The sequence below is a fragment of the Styela clava genome, chromosome 4, assembly GCF_964204865.1.
Source record: "Styela clava chromosome 4, kaStyClav1.hap1.2, whole genome shotgun sequence".
In the NCBI taxonomy this organism is placed as follows: domain Eukaryota; kingdom Metazoa; phylum Chordata; class Ascidiacea; order Stolidobranchia; family Styelidae; genus Styela; species Styela clava.
Window position 1 is genome coordinate 5,590,697 of NC_135253.1, and position 20,448 is coordinate 5,611,144.

At 35.5% G+C, this 20,448-nt stretch overlaps 2 protein-coding genes and 1 long non-coding RNA gene across 5 annotated transcripts; 2 read left to right on the plus strand and 1 right to left on the minus strand.

The window, feature by feature from the left end:
- Positions 1-212: 212 nt before the first annotated feature.
- LOC120326648 (uncharacterized) lies at positions 213-2,278 on the minus strand. The gene is made up of 3 exons (XR_005567438.2): positions 2,070-2,278; positions 1,359-1,441; positions 213-753 (listed from the first exon to the last, which is right to left on the minus strand). It is a non-coding gene; the product is annotated as an uncharacterized LOC120326648 (long non-coding RNA).
- A 1,128-nt stretch (positions 2,279-3,406) lies between these two features.
- On the plus strand, positions 3,407-7,258 carry LOC120326210 (tRNA methyltransferase 10 homolog A-like). Its single transcript, XM_039392456.2, has 7 exons — positions 3,407-3,570; positions 4,469-4,580; positions 5,004-5,280; positions 5,759-5,824; positions 6,057-6,200; positions 6,329-6,434; positions 6,666-7,258. The coding sequence occupies exons 1-7, from the start codon at positions 3,522-3,524 to the stop codon at positions 6,782-6,784; spliced, it is 873 nt and encodes a 290-aa protein (XP_039248390.2). The 5' UTR covers positions 3,407-3,521; the 3' UTR covers positions 6,785-7,258.
- Positions 7,259-16,553: 9,295 nt separating this feature from the next.
- LOC120326650 (uncharacterized) lies at positions 16,554-19,267 on the plus strand. Of its 3 annotated transcripts, none has more exons than XM_039392968.2 (4): positions 16,554-16,712; positions 17,137-17,387; positions 17,730-17,837; positions 18,497-19,267. In XM_039392968.2, the coding sequence occupies exons 1-4, from the start codon at positions 16,621-16,623 to the stop codon at positions 19,045-19,047; spliced, it is 1,002 nt and encodes a 333-aa protein (XP_039248902.2). In that variant the 5' UTR covers positions 16,554-16,620; the 3' UTR covers positions 19,048-19,267. The 3 variants fall into 3 exon arrangements, with proteins under 3 accessions (XP_039248902.2, XP_039248903.2, XP_039248904.2); XM_039392969.2 differs by having other exon boundaries at positions 17,730-17,801; XM_039392970.2 differs by lacking the exon at positions 17,730-17,837.
- The last annotated feature ends 1,181 nt before the right edge of the window (positions 19,268-20,448 follow it).

Genomic DNA, 20,448 nt, shown 5'->3' on the forward strand with positions numbered 1-20,448 from the left:
AATTTTTAAATTGTGAGGGCTTTTTCAGAATAAAAAAGTTTTGGAATTATATAAATGTGATATTTGTTTAATTTTCGATCAGTTTAATAATTTTTTATCCAAATATGTATCAGTTGAAAAGTTAAATACGATCGAATAACTGAATCAATCTTAAAAACTCTTAATCTTTAATCTCAAAAATAAAATATGGCGATTTAAATTAATGGAATAGCTTTTACCGTAATAATGCCTTTATTTCTTGAAAGGAAAAATATAAGGAAATAGCGGTATACAACTGCAGATACTAATTTAACGAATCTAAAAATTTCGGATCTCTTTTATGGTATTCTCGTTATTTTAAAAATGAAACGATAATTTTAAATAACTGGAAATTGTCCTTTCTGTGAAATTAAAGTTTATTGCACTCTCTTGTTGTACTGTCGTCGAAATAAGGATTCTTCCAGATATTGACTATCTTCTGATAGGAAGTGACAGGAAATTCATCTACCAGCGTTCGAGTAAATAATAAAGAGTTTGAAGATTTTAGAGTCATTATCATATTTCAATGCCAAAATGTGATGTTTTTCACATAGTTGTGGAGATTCCCTTCATGTAGTAAACATAAGAATGTCGAAATGTTTTCCTCGCAATAAACCTAATTGTTGAATGAAAAAATAAATATAAGCAAAGACGTACAAACAATCACATTTGTAGTGTTTTTGAGCACAAGCAAAATATTTCAATATATGTCAAAAGATGCTGCAGTTTTTTTATCTGAAAAACAAAATAATAAAGTGCTAATCATTCATAAACGTGATTGTAAATCGCCACAAGCTTTTATAACATTAAAAAAATATATATATATATGGTAAATATATTATACCGTCAAATAGCCCGTGGTTTTAACTTTTTTCAAGCGACCCAAATTTTCTAAAAAAATAAATTTTGTAAAATCTCGCGACCCAAGTATATTATTAAATACCAAATGGCATGTAATACTTTTATGGCCGCAAAATTAAATGAATAATATAAAACAATCATTTTTACATAACATTATTTCCCTGTAAATTATCTATAAGTGAGAAAGCTACGCTTGTTTGCCCTGAGCGAGGGTTTGAAATCATGGTGTGTCTTTACTTGAGCAAAATGAATACAAGTTTTTACGCTGTGACACTTTCCACGTATATATAACTACTATTGTGCAACACTTCAATACCGAATATGAAATATACAATGAAAATGAATATAGGAAATAAAATACGTAACTTTTAGGTTTTTGTTGATAAAATAAGCAACCCAAGAAAATTTTTACGCTATCCAGTTTTGGTTTGCGACCCGACCCATGGGTTGAAAACACTGGTATAATAGCCTATACTCACTCATCATGTCATCATCCCCATCCGATTTAAAAGATCTTTTCTTTCGCCCCCAGTACCCACTATTTTGATTCTCCGTTGTTTGACTGTAATAACAGAAAATATGAATTTGAATATATATTAATGAATTCGTCTAATTTTGAAACAGAATGCACCATTACCCTTCAAAACGAAAAATGATAAGCTAAATTATTTGAATTAAATGAACAGACAGTATTTACCCCAATAATGCCTTTATTTAAAAATAAAAATATCGATATATAGCTATACTAATTTATCTAAGCAACAACGCATCTAGAAAATTTTTTTTTTTACTATTTTCGATTTTTATCGTAGCCATGCAACGATAGTATCATTACCGTAATTACTTATGTTTTATTCGTCCATAATTGGGATCATGCCCCTAACCGCGACTAACAGGTATTAAACATCAGGTTGTCTGGTGCCATGACGTTACAGGCTTAAGTTTATGACGTTAAATTCAGCCTACTATCCAATATACTTGTGTGATCAGCTTACGTACATTGCCCGCATCTAGAATTTCGTATTTCGCGCAATTTTAATAGTTTATTTATGACGTCAAATTTCATTGTTAAAGAGGGGTTTGACAAATGGCATAGCCTGCTATCGTCTAAATTCGGCTCTGATTATATTCTCATTGCCACCAACTAACTTCCTTCAAAGTATGCTAAAAAATAACTAATGTATAATTACACAACTCCGATGTATTCATTCCCATCCCTCTCGCTAGGCTCATCGTCGCTGGTGACAGTGACATCGTTGGGTCTGACTGCACGTTGAGTTACGACAAAATGCTTCATGGTGAGAAGTGCAAGACACACATACATGAGTGCTGTCCAGAACAAAGATTTCATTGTGTTTTCAATTAGAAGATATGTTTAACACAACCTGTGAAATTTAGACACAGGCATAAATTTGATATATATATATATTTTTCTTTAGTGATTCAATCGGTATAGCGCACCAAGGTATTCTGTGATGACTGAAATAAAACGAATCTTGCATAGCGCGTATTGTAACCCATGATTATTCAGGGTTTCTCTAGCACTCTAATTCGTGTATCCGGGATGATTGACCGATTAGCTATTCATCGACCTCGACTGGTATGGGATGAGACACCGTGGTTCGTTATAGATGAGTTATTTCATCGGCTTCTCCCTCCCCGAATTATGAAAATCCTACCCTACTTTCGGAGGCTATCCGGGCTTTGGTTTAAGCACCCTCTGTGACACCAGTTAGCTGAAGTTTTTTTTTTCACTTTAATTTTGCGTCTGGGCAATGGGAATATATAACCTCATTGGTCCAGATAAAAGCAATCTTGAAAACAAATCGTCAACTTCATACACGACTACACAAACACGACTATTCGAAAAGCAATCCTGATCTTTGTAGCCGAAGAGCGAGTATATTACGCACCTTGAATACTAATTTATGAACAATAGACACAAATATCATTTCTCTTTACAACACATCTGTTTCAAATTTTCAACCTTGAGAAGTAAAGTGAGCGAACACGTACTACTTCTTTTATCAAACCTTCCCATCTAAAATCTGTACACTCCAAACTCTACTTGAGGTTTCGTTTGCTCTCTCGATTCTATAAATCATTTTTATTTATTTTGTTTTTATCAATTATTTTATCGTCCATTATGCTGATTATGGATTCGATATAAACTTATACTTATAAAGTAAAGTTGTATTTATATCACGATACCCATTGAATACTACTCTGCAATAGACACATCAGAAATTGATTGGAAAACTTGATTGCACGAATTTGATTGATAAATTTTACATGTGTATTGATATTATCAAATCAATCGAAATTTATTGCAATGATGTTTAATTTTTTAATGAGAAAACACATTTATATGTATGCATATTATCCCGCGAATCATTACTTATAATGAATTCACTAATTCCGTAAAAGGTTTATTGATAAGATAACGGTTTTGAATTAATTACATCCTTGAGTACTCGATCGTTAGAAGTCCAATGGCAATCTGGGTCAAAGGTCCTGAATAGATTACTTCGGGTCACGTTTGACAATGCAGATTGTAGAGTTTACCAGAGGTCACGAAACTGGGTTTGATTTTTAGCGATTCTACGTAGCCTATACTGTACAGTGGGGAATCGTTAAACAACATGGCAGATTCATCCGATATTCAGGATTCTTTAAAACACCAATATCGAAGTGAGTGTTACTTGACATACGGTAGCTTATTACATACGGTACCGGTACCGGTACTGTTTGCCAGTTAGGATAGGATAGGATTTACATATTTATCCCGGGGGAGAGGAAAGCCGATAAGACGGCTTATCCATATGGCGAACCACGGCCTCTCGTCCGGTTACCATTCCAAGTCGGGTATGGGATTAGTTTTTACTGTATTGTTTGTTTTCGGAAGCATGGACTTGGTGGTGGAGGAAGCCGTAACCGACCAGCGGTTACTGGGTTACGTGAACCACCCAACGACGGCGAGGAGTCCAGCAATCCTCTCGCACATAACCATCCCTGCATGGGATTTGAACCTGCGAACCCACGCAGAGTAATTAGAGGTGCGGTGGCGAGCGTATTCCCAACGCTTAGCCCGTTGAGCCACACCGCTGCGCCATGAACTAGTTTGGGGTTACTTTTGACTATATGTAGCATGTACGCTGTTGTAGACCTACACTTACCTATTTTCAAATAACTTATCGCATTGGTTGACAGTTGATGCTGATCGTTGTGAAGTGCCTTTTAATGGTATTATGACCAAGATCATATTTTCAATTCTATTGAGACTTGACTGCTTGAAGTGCTGAAATCTTACATTTTTGATTTTTGTTTACTCAAAACTATTGAACTAAAAGCATCAAAAAATGGGAAGTCAATAATTTTGAATTTTTCACAATCAAATTGAAGATTTTCCCATCTCAGCGGTCTTGATTTCTATCATTCAATAATTCTTTAAATTCAATTTATTCATAGTCAGAAAAATGATACAATAGTTCATGTTCAGCATGTTTTCTTCAGATCCATAGTCGTATAAACAAACTCCCTCAAGCCAAAATTTTGAACTTGTTTTTTATGTCTACAAATATTTTATTAGGCATGAAACTGGAAGACTTGAAAGCATTAATGGATGATTCAAATATTTCCAAAAATCAGAAGAAAAAAATAAATAAACAAATAAAGTGGTTGCAAAATGTTCAAGATAGAAGGTTAATCACTTTAATATGAAATTCAATTATTTACTATTCTATTATTCTGCATGAATACAAGAGATGGATTTCATGTTTATCCCACCATAAACAATATACCAGTTTGTTCGGGCTTTAAAATAAGTACCGTATCGTATACAACCAATCAATTTTTCCAGATGCATAAATATAAATGATAGAAAATGTGTTAGCCCACCCCTTGTTTCATGAACCATTCTCCACAAAACATGAACCCATGTGCAAGGTAATCAGTGATGTGGTAGCAACAAACCGTAACGTTACACAACCAATTCATCGGAATCATATGCTCTAAATCCACACTTTAATATTCTAATAACGGAACACCCTCAGTAACATAAGAATTGTGCTATTGCATTTTTAGAGATTAATTGGGTATATATTCTCAAACTCAACCTGTTTCAGAGAGAGACGTAAAGAGAAGAAGAAAGAAAAGGCTTTCAAACGCAAAATCAAAACTGATGATACACCTGATAACTCTAGTGATACAGCAAATCATGCTAGTAAATTCAAAAAGGCCAGAAAGGAAAAGATAACAACAAATGATAACTTTGAAAAACATGTTCATGTTGCTGTTGATTTGTCTTTCGATGATTACATGACAAATCTTGATTTATCAAAGTTGCGAAAACAAGTTTCTTGGTGTTATAAAGAGAATAGAAGATCCACCCATCCTGTGCAGGTAGGGTTTAATTATTCAGTCTTTCCAGTAATTTGATGGGTGCGATGGCCAAGTGGTTAAAGCGATAGACTTGACTATGTTGAGTTCAACTTCCTTGCCAATCGCCTCACTCAAGCTGTAATAAATTGAGTATGCAGAACAAGAAAGATTCAGATCCTTCCAATAATTATTGTGTCAGTGGATGCTTGTGCATGGCCTAGTTTGGAGCGAATGACATAAATAAACGTCATATAAAAGAGCTCGAGAAAATTTGTAATCAATATCTTTGTGATTAACATTTAAATGTATGGTGTCAATTTGGCAAGTGGGATTTTTTCATGCAAGGCAGCTCGAGGCCAAGTTACGAGCTATCAGTGAAGATCTCACCATCAGAAGATTTATTTGCAAGCAACTAATGACTGAAAAAGAAATATGTATATCTTACCACTCGTATGCTTTTTCTGGTACTTCCCATTATTCTGAAATTCTTTCTATCCAGTATCACATCTGTGGATTGACGGAAAGGATGAAGGAAGGCATGGATCAGTCTTATGTTAATTGGGATGTAAGTAGGATTGGTCAATTTTGTCATTTTTAAAATTTAAGTTGTATGAATTTGTTTATAACTGAGAAAGTGCTTTTGCAAATACAATCCCACTCTACTCTCCCACTCCCGCTTGTTAGAATATAAATGTGACTCTTTTATTGTAATATTTGAAGACTGTTTATGCTCTTCCTCTGACCTTATTTCATATTTGAATATCTAATAATAATTCCCAATTTTAAACTATTTTCAGGTTCACTTTGATGACAATATTTATAAACGATTCAGTAAGGCGGACATGGTATATTTAACATCTGACTCTCCTAATGTTATATCAGAAATAAAAGCGGGAGGAGTATATGTTATAGGTGGTCTCGTGGACCATAACAAACACAAGGTAACTGAAATATTCTTATGACATATAAAACGTAACCTTGTATGAATACATTGGTAATAGATAGGTAACTAATATGTCCAATAAAAGTAAATTTACATTGGTATGTTATGGGCTTTATTGTTTTGCAGGGTTTGACCAATAAGTTAGCCATTGAAAATGGTTTAGAAACTGGACGTTTGCCACTTGAGGAACATATTGACATGAAAACAAGGAAAGTTCTGACAGTAAACCATGGTAGGAAATGATTGCCATATCAAGAAATTTGATAATTAATAATATGAATAACTAATTACTTACATTTTTCAAAACTTATTATTCATTGAAAACATGCTTATGTGTTGCCCATGTATCATATTTATTTCAACTTTGTGAAGCTCTGTTCAGATGACAGTCCTTGGATTTTAGGTAACACATATATCTGATTTGAAAAACCACCCAATTTTTAAAGTGTTTTATCTCTTTCAGTGTTTGACATTATTGTAGCATACTGCGAGCTTGAAGACTGGAAGTCAGCTTTGCTCAGAGCGATTCCAAGTCGGAAGGGTGCTGTAGCTCTCAAGGATAATGATGGTGATATATCTTGATGGAATGTATCATCTATCCTACGGTCAGAGTTCTTCCAGAGTAAAATGATTGCTCTTCGTGGAGAATAGTGCATGAATGCTTACACAAATTGGAAAGAGGGGCTGTGTTACTCATAAATGTATCAAAATGCATACATTCTTAACTGCTGAAAAGATTACTGGGAAAAATCAACCTTGGAAATCATACTTTGAAAAATCAACCTTTGGAATTAACCTCTTAATAAAACATATGCAAGATATAATGTGTACAACTTATGAAGCTGATTTAATTTGTTCAGGCCAGAGGTTCTGAATATTTTCCAGAGCACAGAACCTTCCTATAATTTTTTTTGTTGTTTCATTGCTATGCTAAACTGTTCATATTTGAACTGATCATTGTGTCAAGAAAATAGTTGATAAAAGTTGATGGATGTAACTAATGGCGGCATGCTAATTTGTAAAAAATGTTGATTCTACAAGAAAATTTCATGCTGCGATTCCGAGTTGAGTAAGCGTCAAGTCCTTATGATTAATTATAGTTGTAGAACACCGGTAGTGTATTTCATAGGGCCTTATCTCAGAATTTATGTACTGGGATTGTTTTCAATCTTCATTCAATCGAATTTGGATGTATGGTTTCAGCAACAGGTAGTCATAAAAGAAATTATCCATTCTAGTTAATGTAGTTTTATTCCTGGGCTGCGCTTCATAAGGATAGTATACACCTGCCTTTACGCCACGGTTATCAAGTTTGCCACATTTGCAATAATAATTTAAAACCTTTCGAAGACTAGTTACCCTGGGTATTAAAACCATGGCCTATAGCAGGGATCTTCAACACGCGGGCCGCATGCGGCCCACCAAGCATTTTTTTGCGACCCACGTCATGGTTTGAATTTTTCCACAAAAAACTAAAATAGTACAATGTCAACTATTAGTACGGTAAGTTTTATCTTGTCATTTATCATCAAAAGTTCGGTACGACAAACTGTAAAAATTGTATCAAAAATTTTCCCCTGTTATTCCACTTTACCGCGTTCATGTTTCTTGTTATAATTCAATTATAAATACAATAATTTCATTTCGCATGTTCATTGTGACGAAATCAACGAGTTCCGGTCAGTCCATTGTGTTCGAAGAAAGGTTTGCAAAGCTAATTGCACATTCGCGTTGCATACCTGCGATGTTTGGCAGATCTTATATTTGCGAGCAGTTTTTTTTTTAACTATGAAAATTAGCAAGTCAGCCCTCCGCACACGACTAACGGACGAGCATTTGCATGCTGTCTTAAGACTAGCAAACCAACGTAAAATACGGCCAAACACCAAAACCATATATGCAGCACAAGTAAATGAATATGTTTCATGTCTCGTTTGCTGTTAGATTCCAGTGTAATTTCAACATAATACATTCAGATACCCATTTTTGTTTAGTTTGCGGCCCGCGTGGTCAATAAATTTCAAAAAGTGGCCCGCGACATGTTTTGAGTTGGAGACCCCTGGTCTATAGATGAGTGGTAGATATCTTTATTAAACTTACAACCAACGACTAAAATACCGCTTACAACTGATAAGGAACTAAAATTTATTCTGCAAATCTCAATGCGATGGGTTTGTCTGTGTTGAGGAACAAATGACCCCCGACATTAACTGGTAACCGGACGAGGGGCCGTGGTTCGTTATATGATTCAGCCGATTCTTTTAATTGATTCAAAATTGATAATATTAATCACCATATATATAAGTAGCAAACCTTGGCAATTATTTATGGAGGAATTTGTATATTGGAATACAAGATAAAACACACGTTCAGGTGGATCACTCAGAGATTGTAGTGCCCGATATTTAAAAAAAATTTTGTATCATTTTAATTTGGCAGATGTTTGGCATATTCAAAACCCAGACACAAAAAATTTCAATTTGTAAATTCAATGAATAGTTATTTAATGCCCTATTTCCCTAGCAATTCTCGTTCTTTATACTGAGCAATTCGTTACGTGTTTCCGGCTTCTCGTACGAGTGTTGAAATATAGAATTTTTTATGTTTCGTGTGGATTGAAGTTTTGGATTTCGACTCTATTACTGTATTAAGGTTTAGAAGTATATTTCAATATGTCTGTTTGGATTTAATTCGATTGCACAACTATAGGCTACAATGTGCGAACATTTGGCATTACAATGCATTGATGCTCATTGACCTCTGAAAGATTGCAGATCGTGATTTCAGTCTGTCAACGGGTGTTAAATAACACGTGAGTGCGAACACGCAGAGTAGGGGAGTAGGGTCAATTATTCCCTGGTATAATACATATCAAATTCGAAAAACTTGGAACTAAGACCCATCATCGTCGAAATAGAACTAAGTTTCGATATTTTGTGCGAGGATATACAAGCGCTTAGGTCTCATTGAAGGTATTGCAATTTTCCTATATATATGTTCTGTATTATTTTATTTCACCTCATTTTTATTATAGTTCCCGGAGGACGCAAAAAAACCTTGTCGTGCCAAATGGGTCGTGATGAAAAAAGTTCAAGCTACTGCATTTTAGGTGAATCCACTGGTTATTTTCTTAATCATCGCTATAGCCCACTTTGGGTTTGCAGATTTTGGCATTCGTGACATGGCAAATGTCCCTTATTACGATTCCTATGGGCAAAATAAAGAAATAAAAATGACCAATAAAAAGTATGACAGCGTTTTGTACTGTTTTACAGTCAGAATTTGATCTACCCTAGCTAATCTACCCTTTATTTCAAAGGACAATCCTTAAATTGAGCTTTTCGGTCCTTTTTAGAATTTAGAAAATATGCCTAATTGTCGTTTATTCTTTCCAACGTCGTTTTGCCCGATAGTTATAGTACTGTGTTTGATATTGTTCCGTTCTTAAAAAATCGCCTCCGTTTATGTATTTGCAAGCTTTTAATTATTCTTTTTAATTTCGCTTTGGTCCGGCTGAAATAGCCAAAGGATTACCAATTTTATTAACATTCCAAATAAATATTTTACACTCCATGATTTGAGTAAATTCTAGTTCAATAACAGAAATTAAACGTAATAATTGGTCTTTATGACGTCCAAAGTCCAACAATGCTGTTTTAATAAATGCTTGGGTAACCATAGTATGTTATCGAATTATCTAGAACTAAAACCGACGAGATATAAATACGCTCGCTAGGAAGCTGATATTTCCTGTAGAGCTGTGTGAAGTCTTAAGATATTTAACGCACTGTTGTTCGAGCTAGTTCTTTTATCTGTGTCCCTTGAACAGTTTGAGGCTTTTTCATTTTTTAAGTTTGATTGGAAACCTGTATTTGGTTGTATTAAGCAAAGTGGGCTCAGTATTTGGCTGGAGTATTTGGTTGTATTAAGATTAAATTAATTAATTAAATTACATTAAATTAATCTCAAGTATGCCTGAATCATCTTGTGTTTGTAAGAAGCAAAAGAATGGTGCACTGTGGATACAGTGTGGTACAAAGAAGTGCAAGACTTCGTGGTGGCATGTGGAGTGTGCTGGTTTACAAGGTATCACAGAAGATTGTATCAATAAAATAAGATACAGATGCCCAAGTTGTGTTGTAGAACCATAAGGATTGTTGACACCTGCAAAATCGAGCAAAAATATAAGCGATGCAGTGCAAGATGAAATAAAAAAAGTCTTCCTGACATCATTAAGACTGTTGTAGGAGAGGTGTCATCGGCAACCACCAAAATTTTGCCGATTGCTTTAAGGAGCAAAACTCTGGAAGCCAAGTCAATCTTATCAAACAGACTGTAAAAGAAACTTCAGATCTTGCATTGCAAGAAAGTATGAAAAGGATTAACTCGAATATAATGAAACAGAGAAAAAGAAGCCGCAACATTGTGATTTCTGGATTGGCTGAAACTGGGAATGAGGACATAAAGCAAATTGTATACTCACAAATTGAGAGTAAAATTTCTGGATTCCAGTCCTCCAGCATCTTGAGCTGCTACCGTATAGGTAAGAAAGAGACTGGAGAGAGTGCAAACAGAAACAAACGGCTCATACTAGTTACTCTCAGAATTGAGGAGGAAGCATCTGATATCCACAATTTTGGCAAGGGAAGGAAACTATAGGATGACATTTGGATTAACCAAGACCTAACAAGAACTGAGCGTGAGGTTCAATACCAACAAAGAAAGGAAAGAAGCGACAGGAAGAAAAATCTGAGGAAATTGCAAAAAACTAGAGAAGTCTAGTGGAGATGAATGTATGAAAACTAGCTTGGAACAAATCAAATCTATGAAAATTTACTACACAAATGCAAACTCAATTTTTACCAAATCAAATGAACTAAAGGTTCTGATAAGTGCGTGTAAATATGACATAATATGCATAACCGAAACTCATCTAAATCATTTCCTTGATTCAGAGCTGCACATCAATGGCTATAATTTATTTCGTGAAGACAGGGAAACTCCCAGTGGGAAAGGAGGTGGATCTCTGATCTACGTCCACTCGGGGCTTAATGCTGAGAGAGCACAGTTCTTCAAATCACTTGAGAGTGTAACTGTTCACATATCTCTAAAGTCTGTCAAATTTGTATTGGTTTGTTTGTATCGTGCACATTCACTAGATGATGAAGGTAATGGAAACATCCTACATGAGCTGGTCAGACTGACTCAAGCATCAGCAGATGAGGATATCCTTATTGTGGGTGATGTAAATCTGCCTGATATTGACTGGAACGTTGGTAGCTCTGTGTTTGAAACAGGTAATCAGAAAATTGTTGCTCAGAATGTATTTATGGAAAACTTGATACAACTGGGGTATTCATGGTTCATCAAAAATGAGGTTACTCGGAGGAGATTAGTTGGAAATTGCATGCAAGAATCGCAACTTGACCAGGTATTTAGTACAAATTCTGCGTTGGTGCTGGAAGTGAACAAAACTGCAGCACTGTGCAAAAGCGACCATCTATCTTTGGTGAACTGTGAATATGGGGGTGACAAAGTCTTATTTATGCACTACCAAACAGGATTTATCTAACTTGTCTCTATTGTTGGTGGACGAATACTCACAGGACATTGATTGGAGCTACAGTTCCTTAAATTTATCTGTAGAAGAAATGTGGGGGGAGTTGTATGAGAAGTTACAAAAAATCATAAACAAAATTCCTTTGAAAAGAGTTACATTAGACAGACATGGAAATGAATTAGTCAAAACACCTTGGGACTCATCAAAGCTTGAAAGAAAGAGGAAGGAAAAATGTAAAGCTTTCAAAATGTTTCATAAACATCCTACCAGAACAAATTATCATGTCATGCTGAAGAAACAGGAGGAAATGGCATCTGCGGTCTACCAAGCGAAGCTTGAGCATGAAAAAAGGATAACAAAAAACATGAAAACGAATTGCAAGCCCTTCTATGGCTATATCAGGTCAAAGTCTAAATTAAAAACGTCTGTCTGTGCAGTGAGGGATAGTAAAGGCATGCTGTCAACATCTGCGGCTGAAACTGCGGATATTCTGGCAAAATTCTTTGAATCTGTCTTAAACTTAGAAAGGTATGGACCTCTTAAATAAGCAAATTATGAAAACTTAGACAAAAACGTTACTGCAAATGTCAACTCAGACATAAACAGTCACTTATATTCTAGTTTCAATACAGTCTCAAAATTGCTGAACTCTTTAAATGCAAACAAGAGAGCTATGCTCAAATATATAGACACGTAGCGCCACCCAGTGGCAATAATATTGATGACGTCATAGCGAAAAAAAAAGTAATAGCCTTCTGGAGAAAAATTTTATCTTTAACCACTGGAAATATCAAAGCAATTAGTCCAGTATTCGAAGAGAAAAGCGATTTTTTTAAAATGGAGCCGGAGACAAATAACAATAACAACAAAATTTTGAAACGATCGTTATGGCCACTAAACGTGTCCAATAAAGCTTTTGGACCTGACAATATCTCTCCCAAATTGTGGAAACTCCTTGGAAAAAATGTTGGTTGCATTGAAGCTGTCACTGTTCTATTTAATCAATGTATAAAGGCAAGACGAATCCCCCAAATTTGGAAGAATGCGATTGTCATCCCACTGCATAAAAAGGGCTCAAAACAGGTAGCTGGGAACTATCGACCGGTATCACTTACTTGTGTGCTGTGTAAAGTATATGAAAATATACTGAGAGAATACAAAATAACCCATGGATTTGTAAGTAGAAAATCCTGCCTTTCAAATCTACTTGAGAGCATGGACAATATACTGGAGATTCTCGATGAGACAAACTGTACCGATGTTTTCGATTTTGAAAAAGCATTTGATCAGGTCTCACACTATTGACTTCTTGTTAAAATGGAAAGTTATGGACTGGACAATGATACAATGGAGATAGTCCGAGATTTTCTCACAGGTAGAACAATGAAAATAAAGGTGGGCAATTTCTTTTCGGAGTCAAAAGCAGTAACATCAGGTGTGCCACAGGGGTCGGTTTTAGGACCCCTGATTTATGTGAATGATTTACCAGGAGATCTTGTGTCACGTGCAGAACGTTTTGCTGATGATCTGAAACTAATTACAAACCCTAACAATAGTCATGATATCTTGCAAGATTTAAAAGCATTGGAATCTTGGCAGGAAGATTGGAAACTTTCTTTCAATCTGCAGAAGTGTAAGATTCTGCATTTAGGGAAAACGAACCCTGGAAATGACTATCCCTTTTTGGATCGAGTCCTAACCGGCGAGAACAGTGAATGTGACCTAGGAGTTACTATCAATACGAATTTGAAGTTTTCCACTCACTTAAATACAATTGTTGTACATGCAAAAGGATAAATAGCATGGGTATTACGCAGTATAATAAGTAGGGATAAGGATGTGATGTTGCGTGTGTACAAGACTTTAGTGAGACCAAACTTTGAATACTGTACAGTGTACACAATTTTGGGCGCCATTACCAAAGCATGGGAACTGGGGCGATATAATGCATCTAGAAGCAGTTCAGAGGAAGTTTACAGCACAAATAAACTGCTGTAGAGGACAGAGTTATGAGAACCGTTTGAAGGTTTTGGGACTGACAACATTGTTAGAAAGAAGAATGAGAGGTGACTTAATAGAAGCCTTCAAAATACTAAATGGTTTTTGTACATATGGGCAACAATTTTTCAACAAGTCTCCTAGAACTGGTAACCTTGTCATAAGGCAAAATCAGCGTTCAAAGTTGATTTTTTTTGGGAACAGGGTCGTAAAATACTGAAACAGCTTACCATTAAATGTGAGGTCAAGTGCATCTGTGAATATTTTCAAACACAATTTGAATAAATACAGAGATTCCCAGGTGTCCAATCCAAGGACACTTGGACAATACTGGGAATTGTCAAATATGATATTGGAGAGAATTAGATAGTCTAGTTTTCGACATTTGTGTACTAAATGGGTTAGCAATACTATTTGGCTAATTGTCTAATGTCCTTTCCACTAGTCATAATTTGTCTAGTCTTAATTGTAGTAATTTTTTGTGATACTGTGATACATTGTTTCTATACAGGTGGTAAAGATGTTTATACCGTTGTATATTTGTATTGTAGATTTTGATGTTGTACTAGGTGTGATACCCAAAGAGGTATTATTTATTTATTCATTTATTTATAAACTGTGTGGTGCTAGGCTAGACATAATGTTATCGACAGCTTCCTATAGGTGTTGGGATGTAGGAGTACATCGATATTAATTTTTTAATGAAATACACGGAACCCCCAATGAAGATAAAGAAGCGTAGGCCTATGTGTTCATTTAATAAAGAATGGAAAAAATAGAGAGAAACTAGTAATCCACAAAAGGCAAACTGTATCACTTTTGAAAGTGTTTTTGCTATTGGATACATGGGTGCTTTAGCAGTAGCACAACAAGCAAAATCAGCCTGTCACAAAATGAGAACCATGGATTTTGCTTCATCTTCTGTAATGGATACATTTTTGGTGAAAAAAATTCAGAAGAAGAGGATATTGTGGTTGCTTCAGAAATAGCTCAAATATATCACGCAATTAAACATAGTCATCCATGTAACTCGCTGGATTGTGGATTGAAATTGAATTCAAAAATTAACAAGGATTCAAAAGTTGCTACCAAAGTATCTTGTGGTCGAACCAAATGCGAGACAATCTTCAAAAATGTGCTAGGTGAAAAGGCATCAGCAGTGATAATGGACGATTTGAAACAACATGATTCTCCGTTATTTTTTGGCATTCAAACCGATGCTTCAAATCACAAAAACATGAAAATGTTTCCAGTCTGTGTTCAGTATTCTAGCTTGGAACATGACACAGTTACTTATATTATTGATTTCTTCGAGAATGCAGATGGAATGTTTACTTGTTTGAAAAATACTATGAACAATTTACAACTTGACTGGAAAAGAGTTTCTTGTTTAGGCGCAGATAACGCAAATTGCGAATTTGGAGAATTATACTAATGTTCGCACACTAAATGATGGTATTATTAGGGCTAACTGCAGTGCACACATTGTACACAATACATTGAAATTTGCTTTAGGAAATTTGAATGTGGACAATGAAAAATATTGTCCTGAAAATTTCTCAATGTCAGCAAAGAGAGAAACTCTTAATGCATTTCATATATTTGTAGAGACGGAATTTCATGGAATTCTGCGTCGTGTACCTAGGCTACTAGGTGGCTATCTCTGCACCCATGCATCGAAAGAATCTTACTTTCCTCGAAAGCTTCTTATTTCTTGAGCGAACCATCTGAATGTTCCAAACAATTACTTGAACTTCTTATGATTGATAATGAGTCAACAGAAGTTCCTCGGCTTCTTGAAATGTATTTAATATTCTCACAACATGTAATGGAGATATTCAAATTAACTGTTCAAGAACTGAAAATAAATGAAACTTCAACAGCAGATGTTTTTATTTTTTTTACTAAAATCTCGATGTGATAAAGAATTTGTTGAGTATAATGTTCACCAACTTCTTGCAAATGTGAGTGCTGCTGAAGCTCAAGAGACAACTAAAGATTTTAGATTATTTCTCAGCTCTGCAATAACGTATTTGGAAAATTTTTTTGACTTTGATGAAAATTCAACATTTGGAAATTCTTTTTCCAAAATATCAGACACTTGTGAAAATTGTAGAGCATTTGAAGCTAAAAGACAAACTTAATTTAAATATGAATGACCTATTTGATGAAGTTGCACTCATTCAAAAAAAAATTTGGCACGATTAAAGGAATTAACTGTTTACAGAATGCAAAACAACAAGCAGTAAATGGCACTTTATCTTGAAAAGTTTTAATCTTAAAATGTTTGTTAATGATTTCAAAATAGTTTCATTTGTGCTCTATATTCCCGGAACCTCAGCAGATTGTGAACCCATTTTTAGTGTAATATCATTTAAATGTCGCATTGAAAGGAGCAGATGCTCCATACAACTAATGAAAAGTGAGCTTTTAATATACTTTAACTTGAAAGACACGTGTCGTGAAATTTTTGGAAAAATTATAGCTGATCCATAATTGCTGAAGTCAGCAAAGAGTCGAAATATAACATTAAGAATTATAAACTTATGCAACTGCAAAATTAGAGCTTGTTTGAATCAATGTTAAATAAATATTAAATGAAAAACACATGAAGATTTGTTTAATATATCTTTATAGCTTGCGTATAATTTTTATTTCATTGCTTTATATTGTTCTTCCCTGCAAGTTTCAAAATATATGATGACGGTAATTTATGTCCTTTATTGAAACTTTTCATAGTTGGCAACCCTAGTCCTAGCATATCAATAATTCATAGATTGTGGTCTCCGCCAGCATTACTAAAGTCGAACTGTTTTATTCGCAACTAGGATTTACAAAGCTGTTGCTGAGAGCAAACTACATGGCTGAAGGTGGACAGCTAAACCAACAGCATCAACAGAATATATATAATTTTCACGTTTATAACGTGCAGAACCAAAGGGAAATTGTACAGTAAGTTGTTACGTAATCGAGAATCTAAGCTTGCAAATGTGAAGCAAAAATGCAAATGAATGGATGATACAGGCGGTGTCGCTTTTGCATTATTTCTCTCGTCTCGACTTAGAATTTAATATTATAAACTGTATTTGTTTTTTATAACTTTAAATTTCCTAATTTCAGATTTCATTCACACAATGGAATGTGTTTCATTGTCATAATATTTAAATCCCGATGTCTGTAAAACTGTTACAATCATGTCTTTCAATAGTATATATCGTGATGCCCGATTGAGTAAGACACATTCACAAACGTAGATCCACTAGGAATATATGCATAGTTTATTAGTTTGTTAAACGATTTAAAGCCTAAGTTTCATACTTGTCGATTACAATAAGTTAAATGTGGCCAGTTAATGCCTCATTTATGTTTCGTATAGAGCAAGGACGACAACGTTTGAGAATGTTGCAGAGGAGATTGGACAGATAAATATTCTACAGGCAGAAGAACAACAGAATGCTCCGAATGTCGAAGAAGACCAGGCAGCTCAGCAACCAGGTGTTCAGAATGTCGGACAACAACTAGCAGCTGACAACGTTCCACCACAAAATATTGCTGAAGGTGTCGATGCCTTAAATCTGTCATCAAGAAATAACGAGGCTTCTCAAATTGGTGCAATCAAAAAGAAAGGTTAGACCTGTTTTTTGTTGCAAGTTGCTGAGATTTATAGAATATTGATTAATGGGTCATAATGGAAGATGAATTATTTATGCATGCATATACACCAATTCTATAAGCAAACGAGCTCAAAATTATCGATTTTTCAGTAAAGCGGTTGCAATAATGTTTTGGTGAGGTTTCGTGGTCATCGCTCAATATTGGAGATTGAGAATTCGGACGTGGAGCTCGGATTTGTCTTTTATTTCATAAGAAAATGTACTCAAAGCAAGGTTATGCGCACTCACTCAAAAGTAAAAGAGTTGATATCTGAACGAGCACTGATCTGCAGTCATCATCTTGTCTTTTTCTAAGATTTTCAAAGAGAATCTGCAAGAGACAAACTGACTCAACAAAAACCACTATTATCTTCCAACGCTGCGGAAGGTGGGAATAACAGTCTGAAGATTTCAATGCTGCGAAGTAGGTAGTGGTAGAGCATATAAAGAACAGGCCTAACTGTCCCGAAAAAGTCTCGATTTTTTCTATTTTAGCACTGACTACATATTTCCTGGATAAGTTGGCCCCTGCATGTAAGCAGGTCTTAAAGGTGTAGCTCATCGTGCTAATCGTTAGGAATACGCTCGCCACTGCACCTCTGATTACTCTGCGTGGGTTCGCAGGTTCGAATCCCATGCTGGGATGGTTATGTGCGAGGGGATTGCTGGCATCCGCGTCGTCGTATAGGGTGATTCATGTAACTGCTGGTCCGTTACGGCTTCCTCCACCATCAAGTCCATGCTTCCAATAATTACCCAATCCCATACCCGACATGAAATGGTAAGCGGACGAGCGGCTGTGGTTCATCATATGGTTAAGTCGTCTTATCGACTTGTCTCTCCCCCTGGATAAATATGTAAATCCTATTCTATCCTTAAGTAGAAGTTATTAACTTGCATCGGATGTCAACACTAAGCCGATCGTGCAATTGATAATCCATTAGTAACATTTGCTGATATTTGTCTAATTGCACTCTACCACGCTGGTAAATATATTCATCAAGCATTCGACAGTTCAGGCATACCTTGATACGGGGAGACAAATCTTAAATTAATCTTAGTGACGCCGAACTTTTTTTTCAGGCAGAGCAACAGCTTTGATTGGACAAACCAAGTTTGATAAAGCAGCCACTCTACTTGAGGAACTTGCTCAAATGCAGAAATGTACAGAACTAGACACGGCACTCATGATGGTCGAATGTTATCTACAGCTTGAGAGAGAAATGAAAGGCGAAAAGATCATAAATGACGTCAATAGAGTAATCGTGACATCATCAGTGGACGTTAAGGACATCAAAATCTTCGCAGTTGAGTTGATTTCAAATTCCGCTTACATTCGCGCTATAATATTGCTTTGGATAGCAAGTAATATATACAAGACTCAATCAAGATCCCCCGATGATGCAATAAATGGAATTGAAAGTTGCGTCAGTAAGACATATGATGCCACTACGCCAATGATAAAAGCCGGCGGTCGATCTAAGATTATAGGAGTTGACTATGGCATAAAATACATTACAGAAATGCTAGATGATTTGCGTGCAATAGAAAACGCTGACCCAGTAAATAAAGCATTGAAAGAGGTATCGTGTTCGCAATATATAGAGCAAGAGTGGCGAACCTCTTTCAATTAGTGGGACAACAATTTCATTTTTATTATGGAAAAGAAGACATTGGGTCATAGACAATCAATGAAAAAAGTGCTGCTGCATTATTCCACAAGTTCTAAGATCTTTGTATTGCGCATTTACACATGCAATGTTGTAATCAGGACGAAGTTGATATCTGGTACTTGATGCATTGAAGTAAATACGCAAAACACACTTTTACATGCATATGAATAACCAAAACGTCGTTGATGCTGTCTTTGATGTTAGTCAGCATTATTTTCGTCTTGTGTTGTGTTCATTGAGGTATATATATCGTTTTCGCTAGATGCGCTATTGCGCCCGTCAAGCGGAAGCGGTATCCTATAAATCAGGGATGGCAAACCTTTTTCAATGGATATGTCAAAAATTATATTTATATCACGAAAGGAAAGAGTGTGGGTCACAGATATTTGTGCAATGTTTGAATCTATAAGAAACTCACTTGCTGCTGCATATTATCTTGCAGATCTTATACCTAAGCTTCAGTTGGTGTTGTGTAGTTTCGTGTACAAAAACACGAATATGAATTACCCAAAGCGTTTCGAATGATGCGGCAAATTATTCTACCCCGTTGAAGAGTTTGAATGGAATTCCACTCTGATAAAGTTTCATTTTTCGGTCGGCTTTCAACCACATTTAGGCACTTTCACACTGCCCCTTTGTTATTTTAGGTTTTTATTTTAAGTCTAATAGATTTTGTATTCCCAACGGCATTGCAGGCGAGAAACTAATGAATGCAAAGTAGCATTTAGTTCTCGTATACCCCCAATACCAATCTGCTGTGCCTTTTGGTTCATGTTTTTTCGAAGGGGAACGCTATAACAACAACGAGACGTTGCGAGAAATGAACAGATCACTTATATTGTTTTGTCATAAACGATGTCATAGTCAATAGGTGCATAACAGTATACAGGGGTGAACACGCGCGTCCAAGATTGGAAGTTTTGAAAATTACCCTACCGACCGGTAAATTAAAATTTGAGCGTTAGGAGGCCCCTCTTCCCAACTGACGGTACATTATACCAGTTAAATTTATTTAAAGCCGGTTTTATCACTTATATAGTAATGTATTCGTATTTCATTCGTGCCTTGGCGGGTCACCGAAAAAACGCAGTGGGTCACAGCCTGATTACATGTTCATCAAAACCAGTCCAGCGAAACGGTTCGGTCAACGTGGTCTCGGAGACTACTTAGTGGCCTCGATTATATGTCCAAACCAACAAGCTGAAAACAGTTTTGGAGTTGCCGGATTAAATCAAATAAGTCATGATCTGCAAACACTGCATATATTTTATTTTCAATTAATTCAATACAAATGTTAATAAAAGAATCAAAATTGAATGCACGTTCTTGAAATTCTTTGAAGTTATTTGCAGAATATGATGA

Excerpts from the sequence above, each read along its gene's own strand:
- LOC120326210 (XM_039392456.2), top strand. The coding sequence starts at position 3,522 with ATGGCAGATTCATCCGATATTCAGGATTCTTTAAAACACCAATATCGA. Across the intron at positions 4,581-5,003 it reads CAAAATGTTCAAGATAGAAG|AGAGAGACGTAAAGAGAAGA; the intron begins GTTAATCACTTT and ends AACCTGTTTCAG. Across the intron at positions 6,201-6,328 it reads TGGACCATAACAAACACAAG|GGTTTGACCAATAAGTTAGC; the intron begins GTAACTGAAATA and ends ATTGTTTTGCAG.
- LOC120326650 (XM_039392968.2), top strand. The coding sequence starts at position 16,621 with ATGGCTGAAGGTGGACAGCTAAACCAACAGCATCAACAGAATATATAT. Across the intron at positions 16,713-17,136 it reads AACCAAAGGGAAATTGTACA|AGCAAGGACGACAACGTTTG; the intron begins GTAAGTTGTTAC and ends TGTTTCGTATAG. Across the intron at positions 17,388-17,729 it reads TGGTGCAATCAAAAAGAAAG|ATTTTCAAAGAGAATCTGCA; the intron begins GTTAGACCTGTT and ends TCTTTTTCTAAG.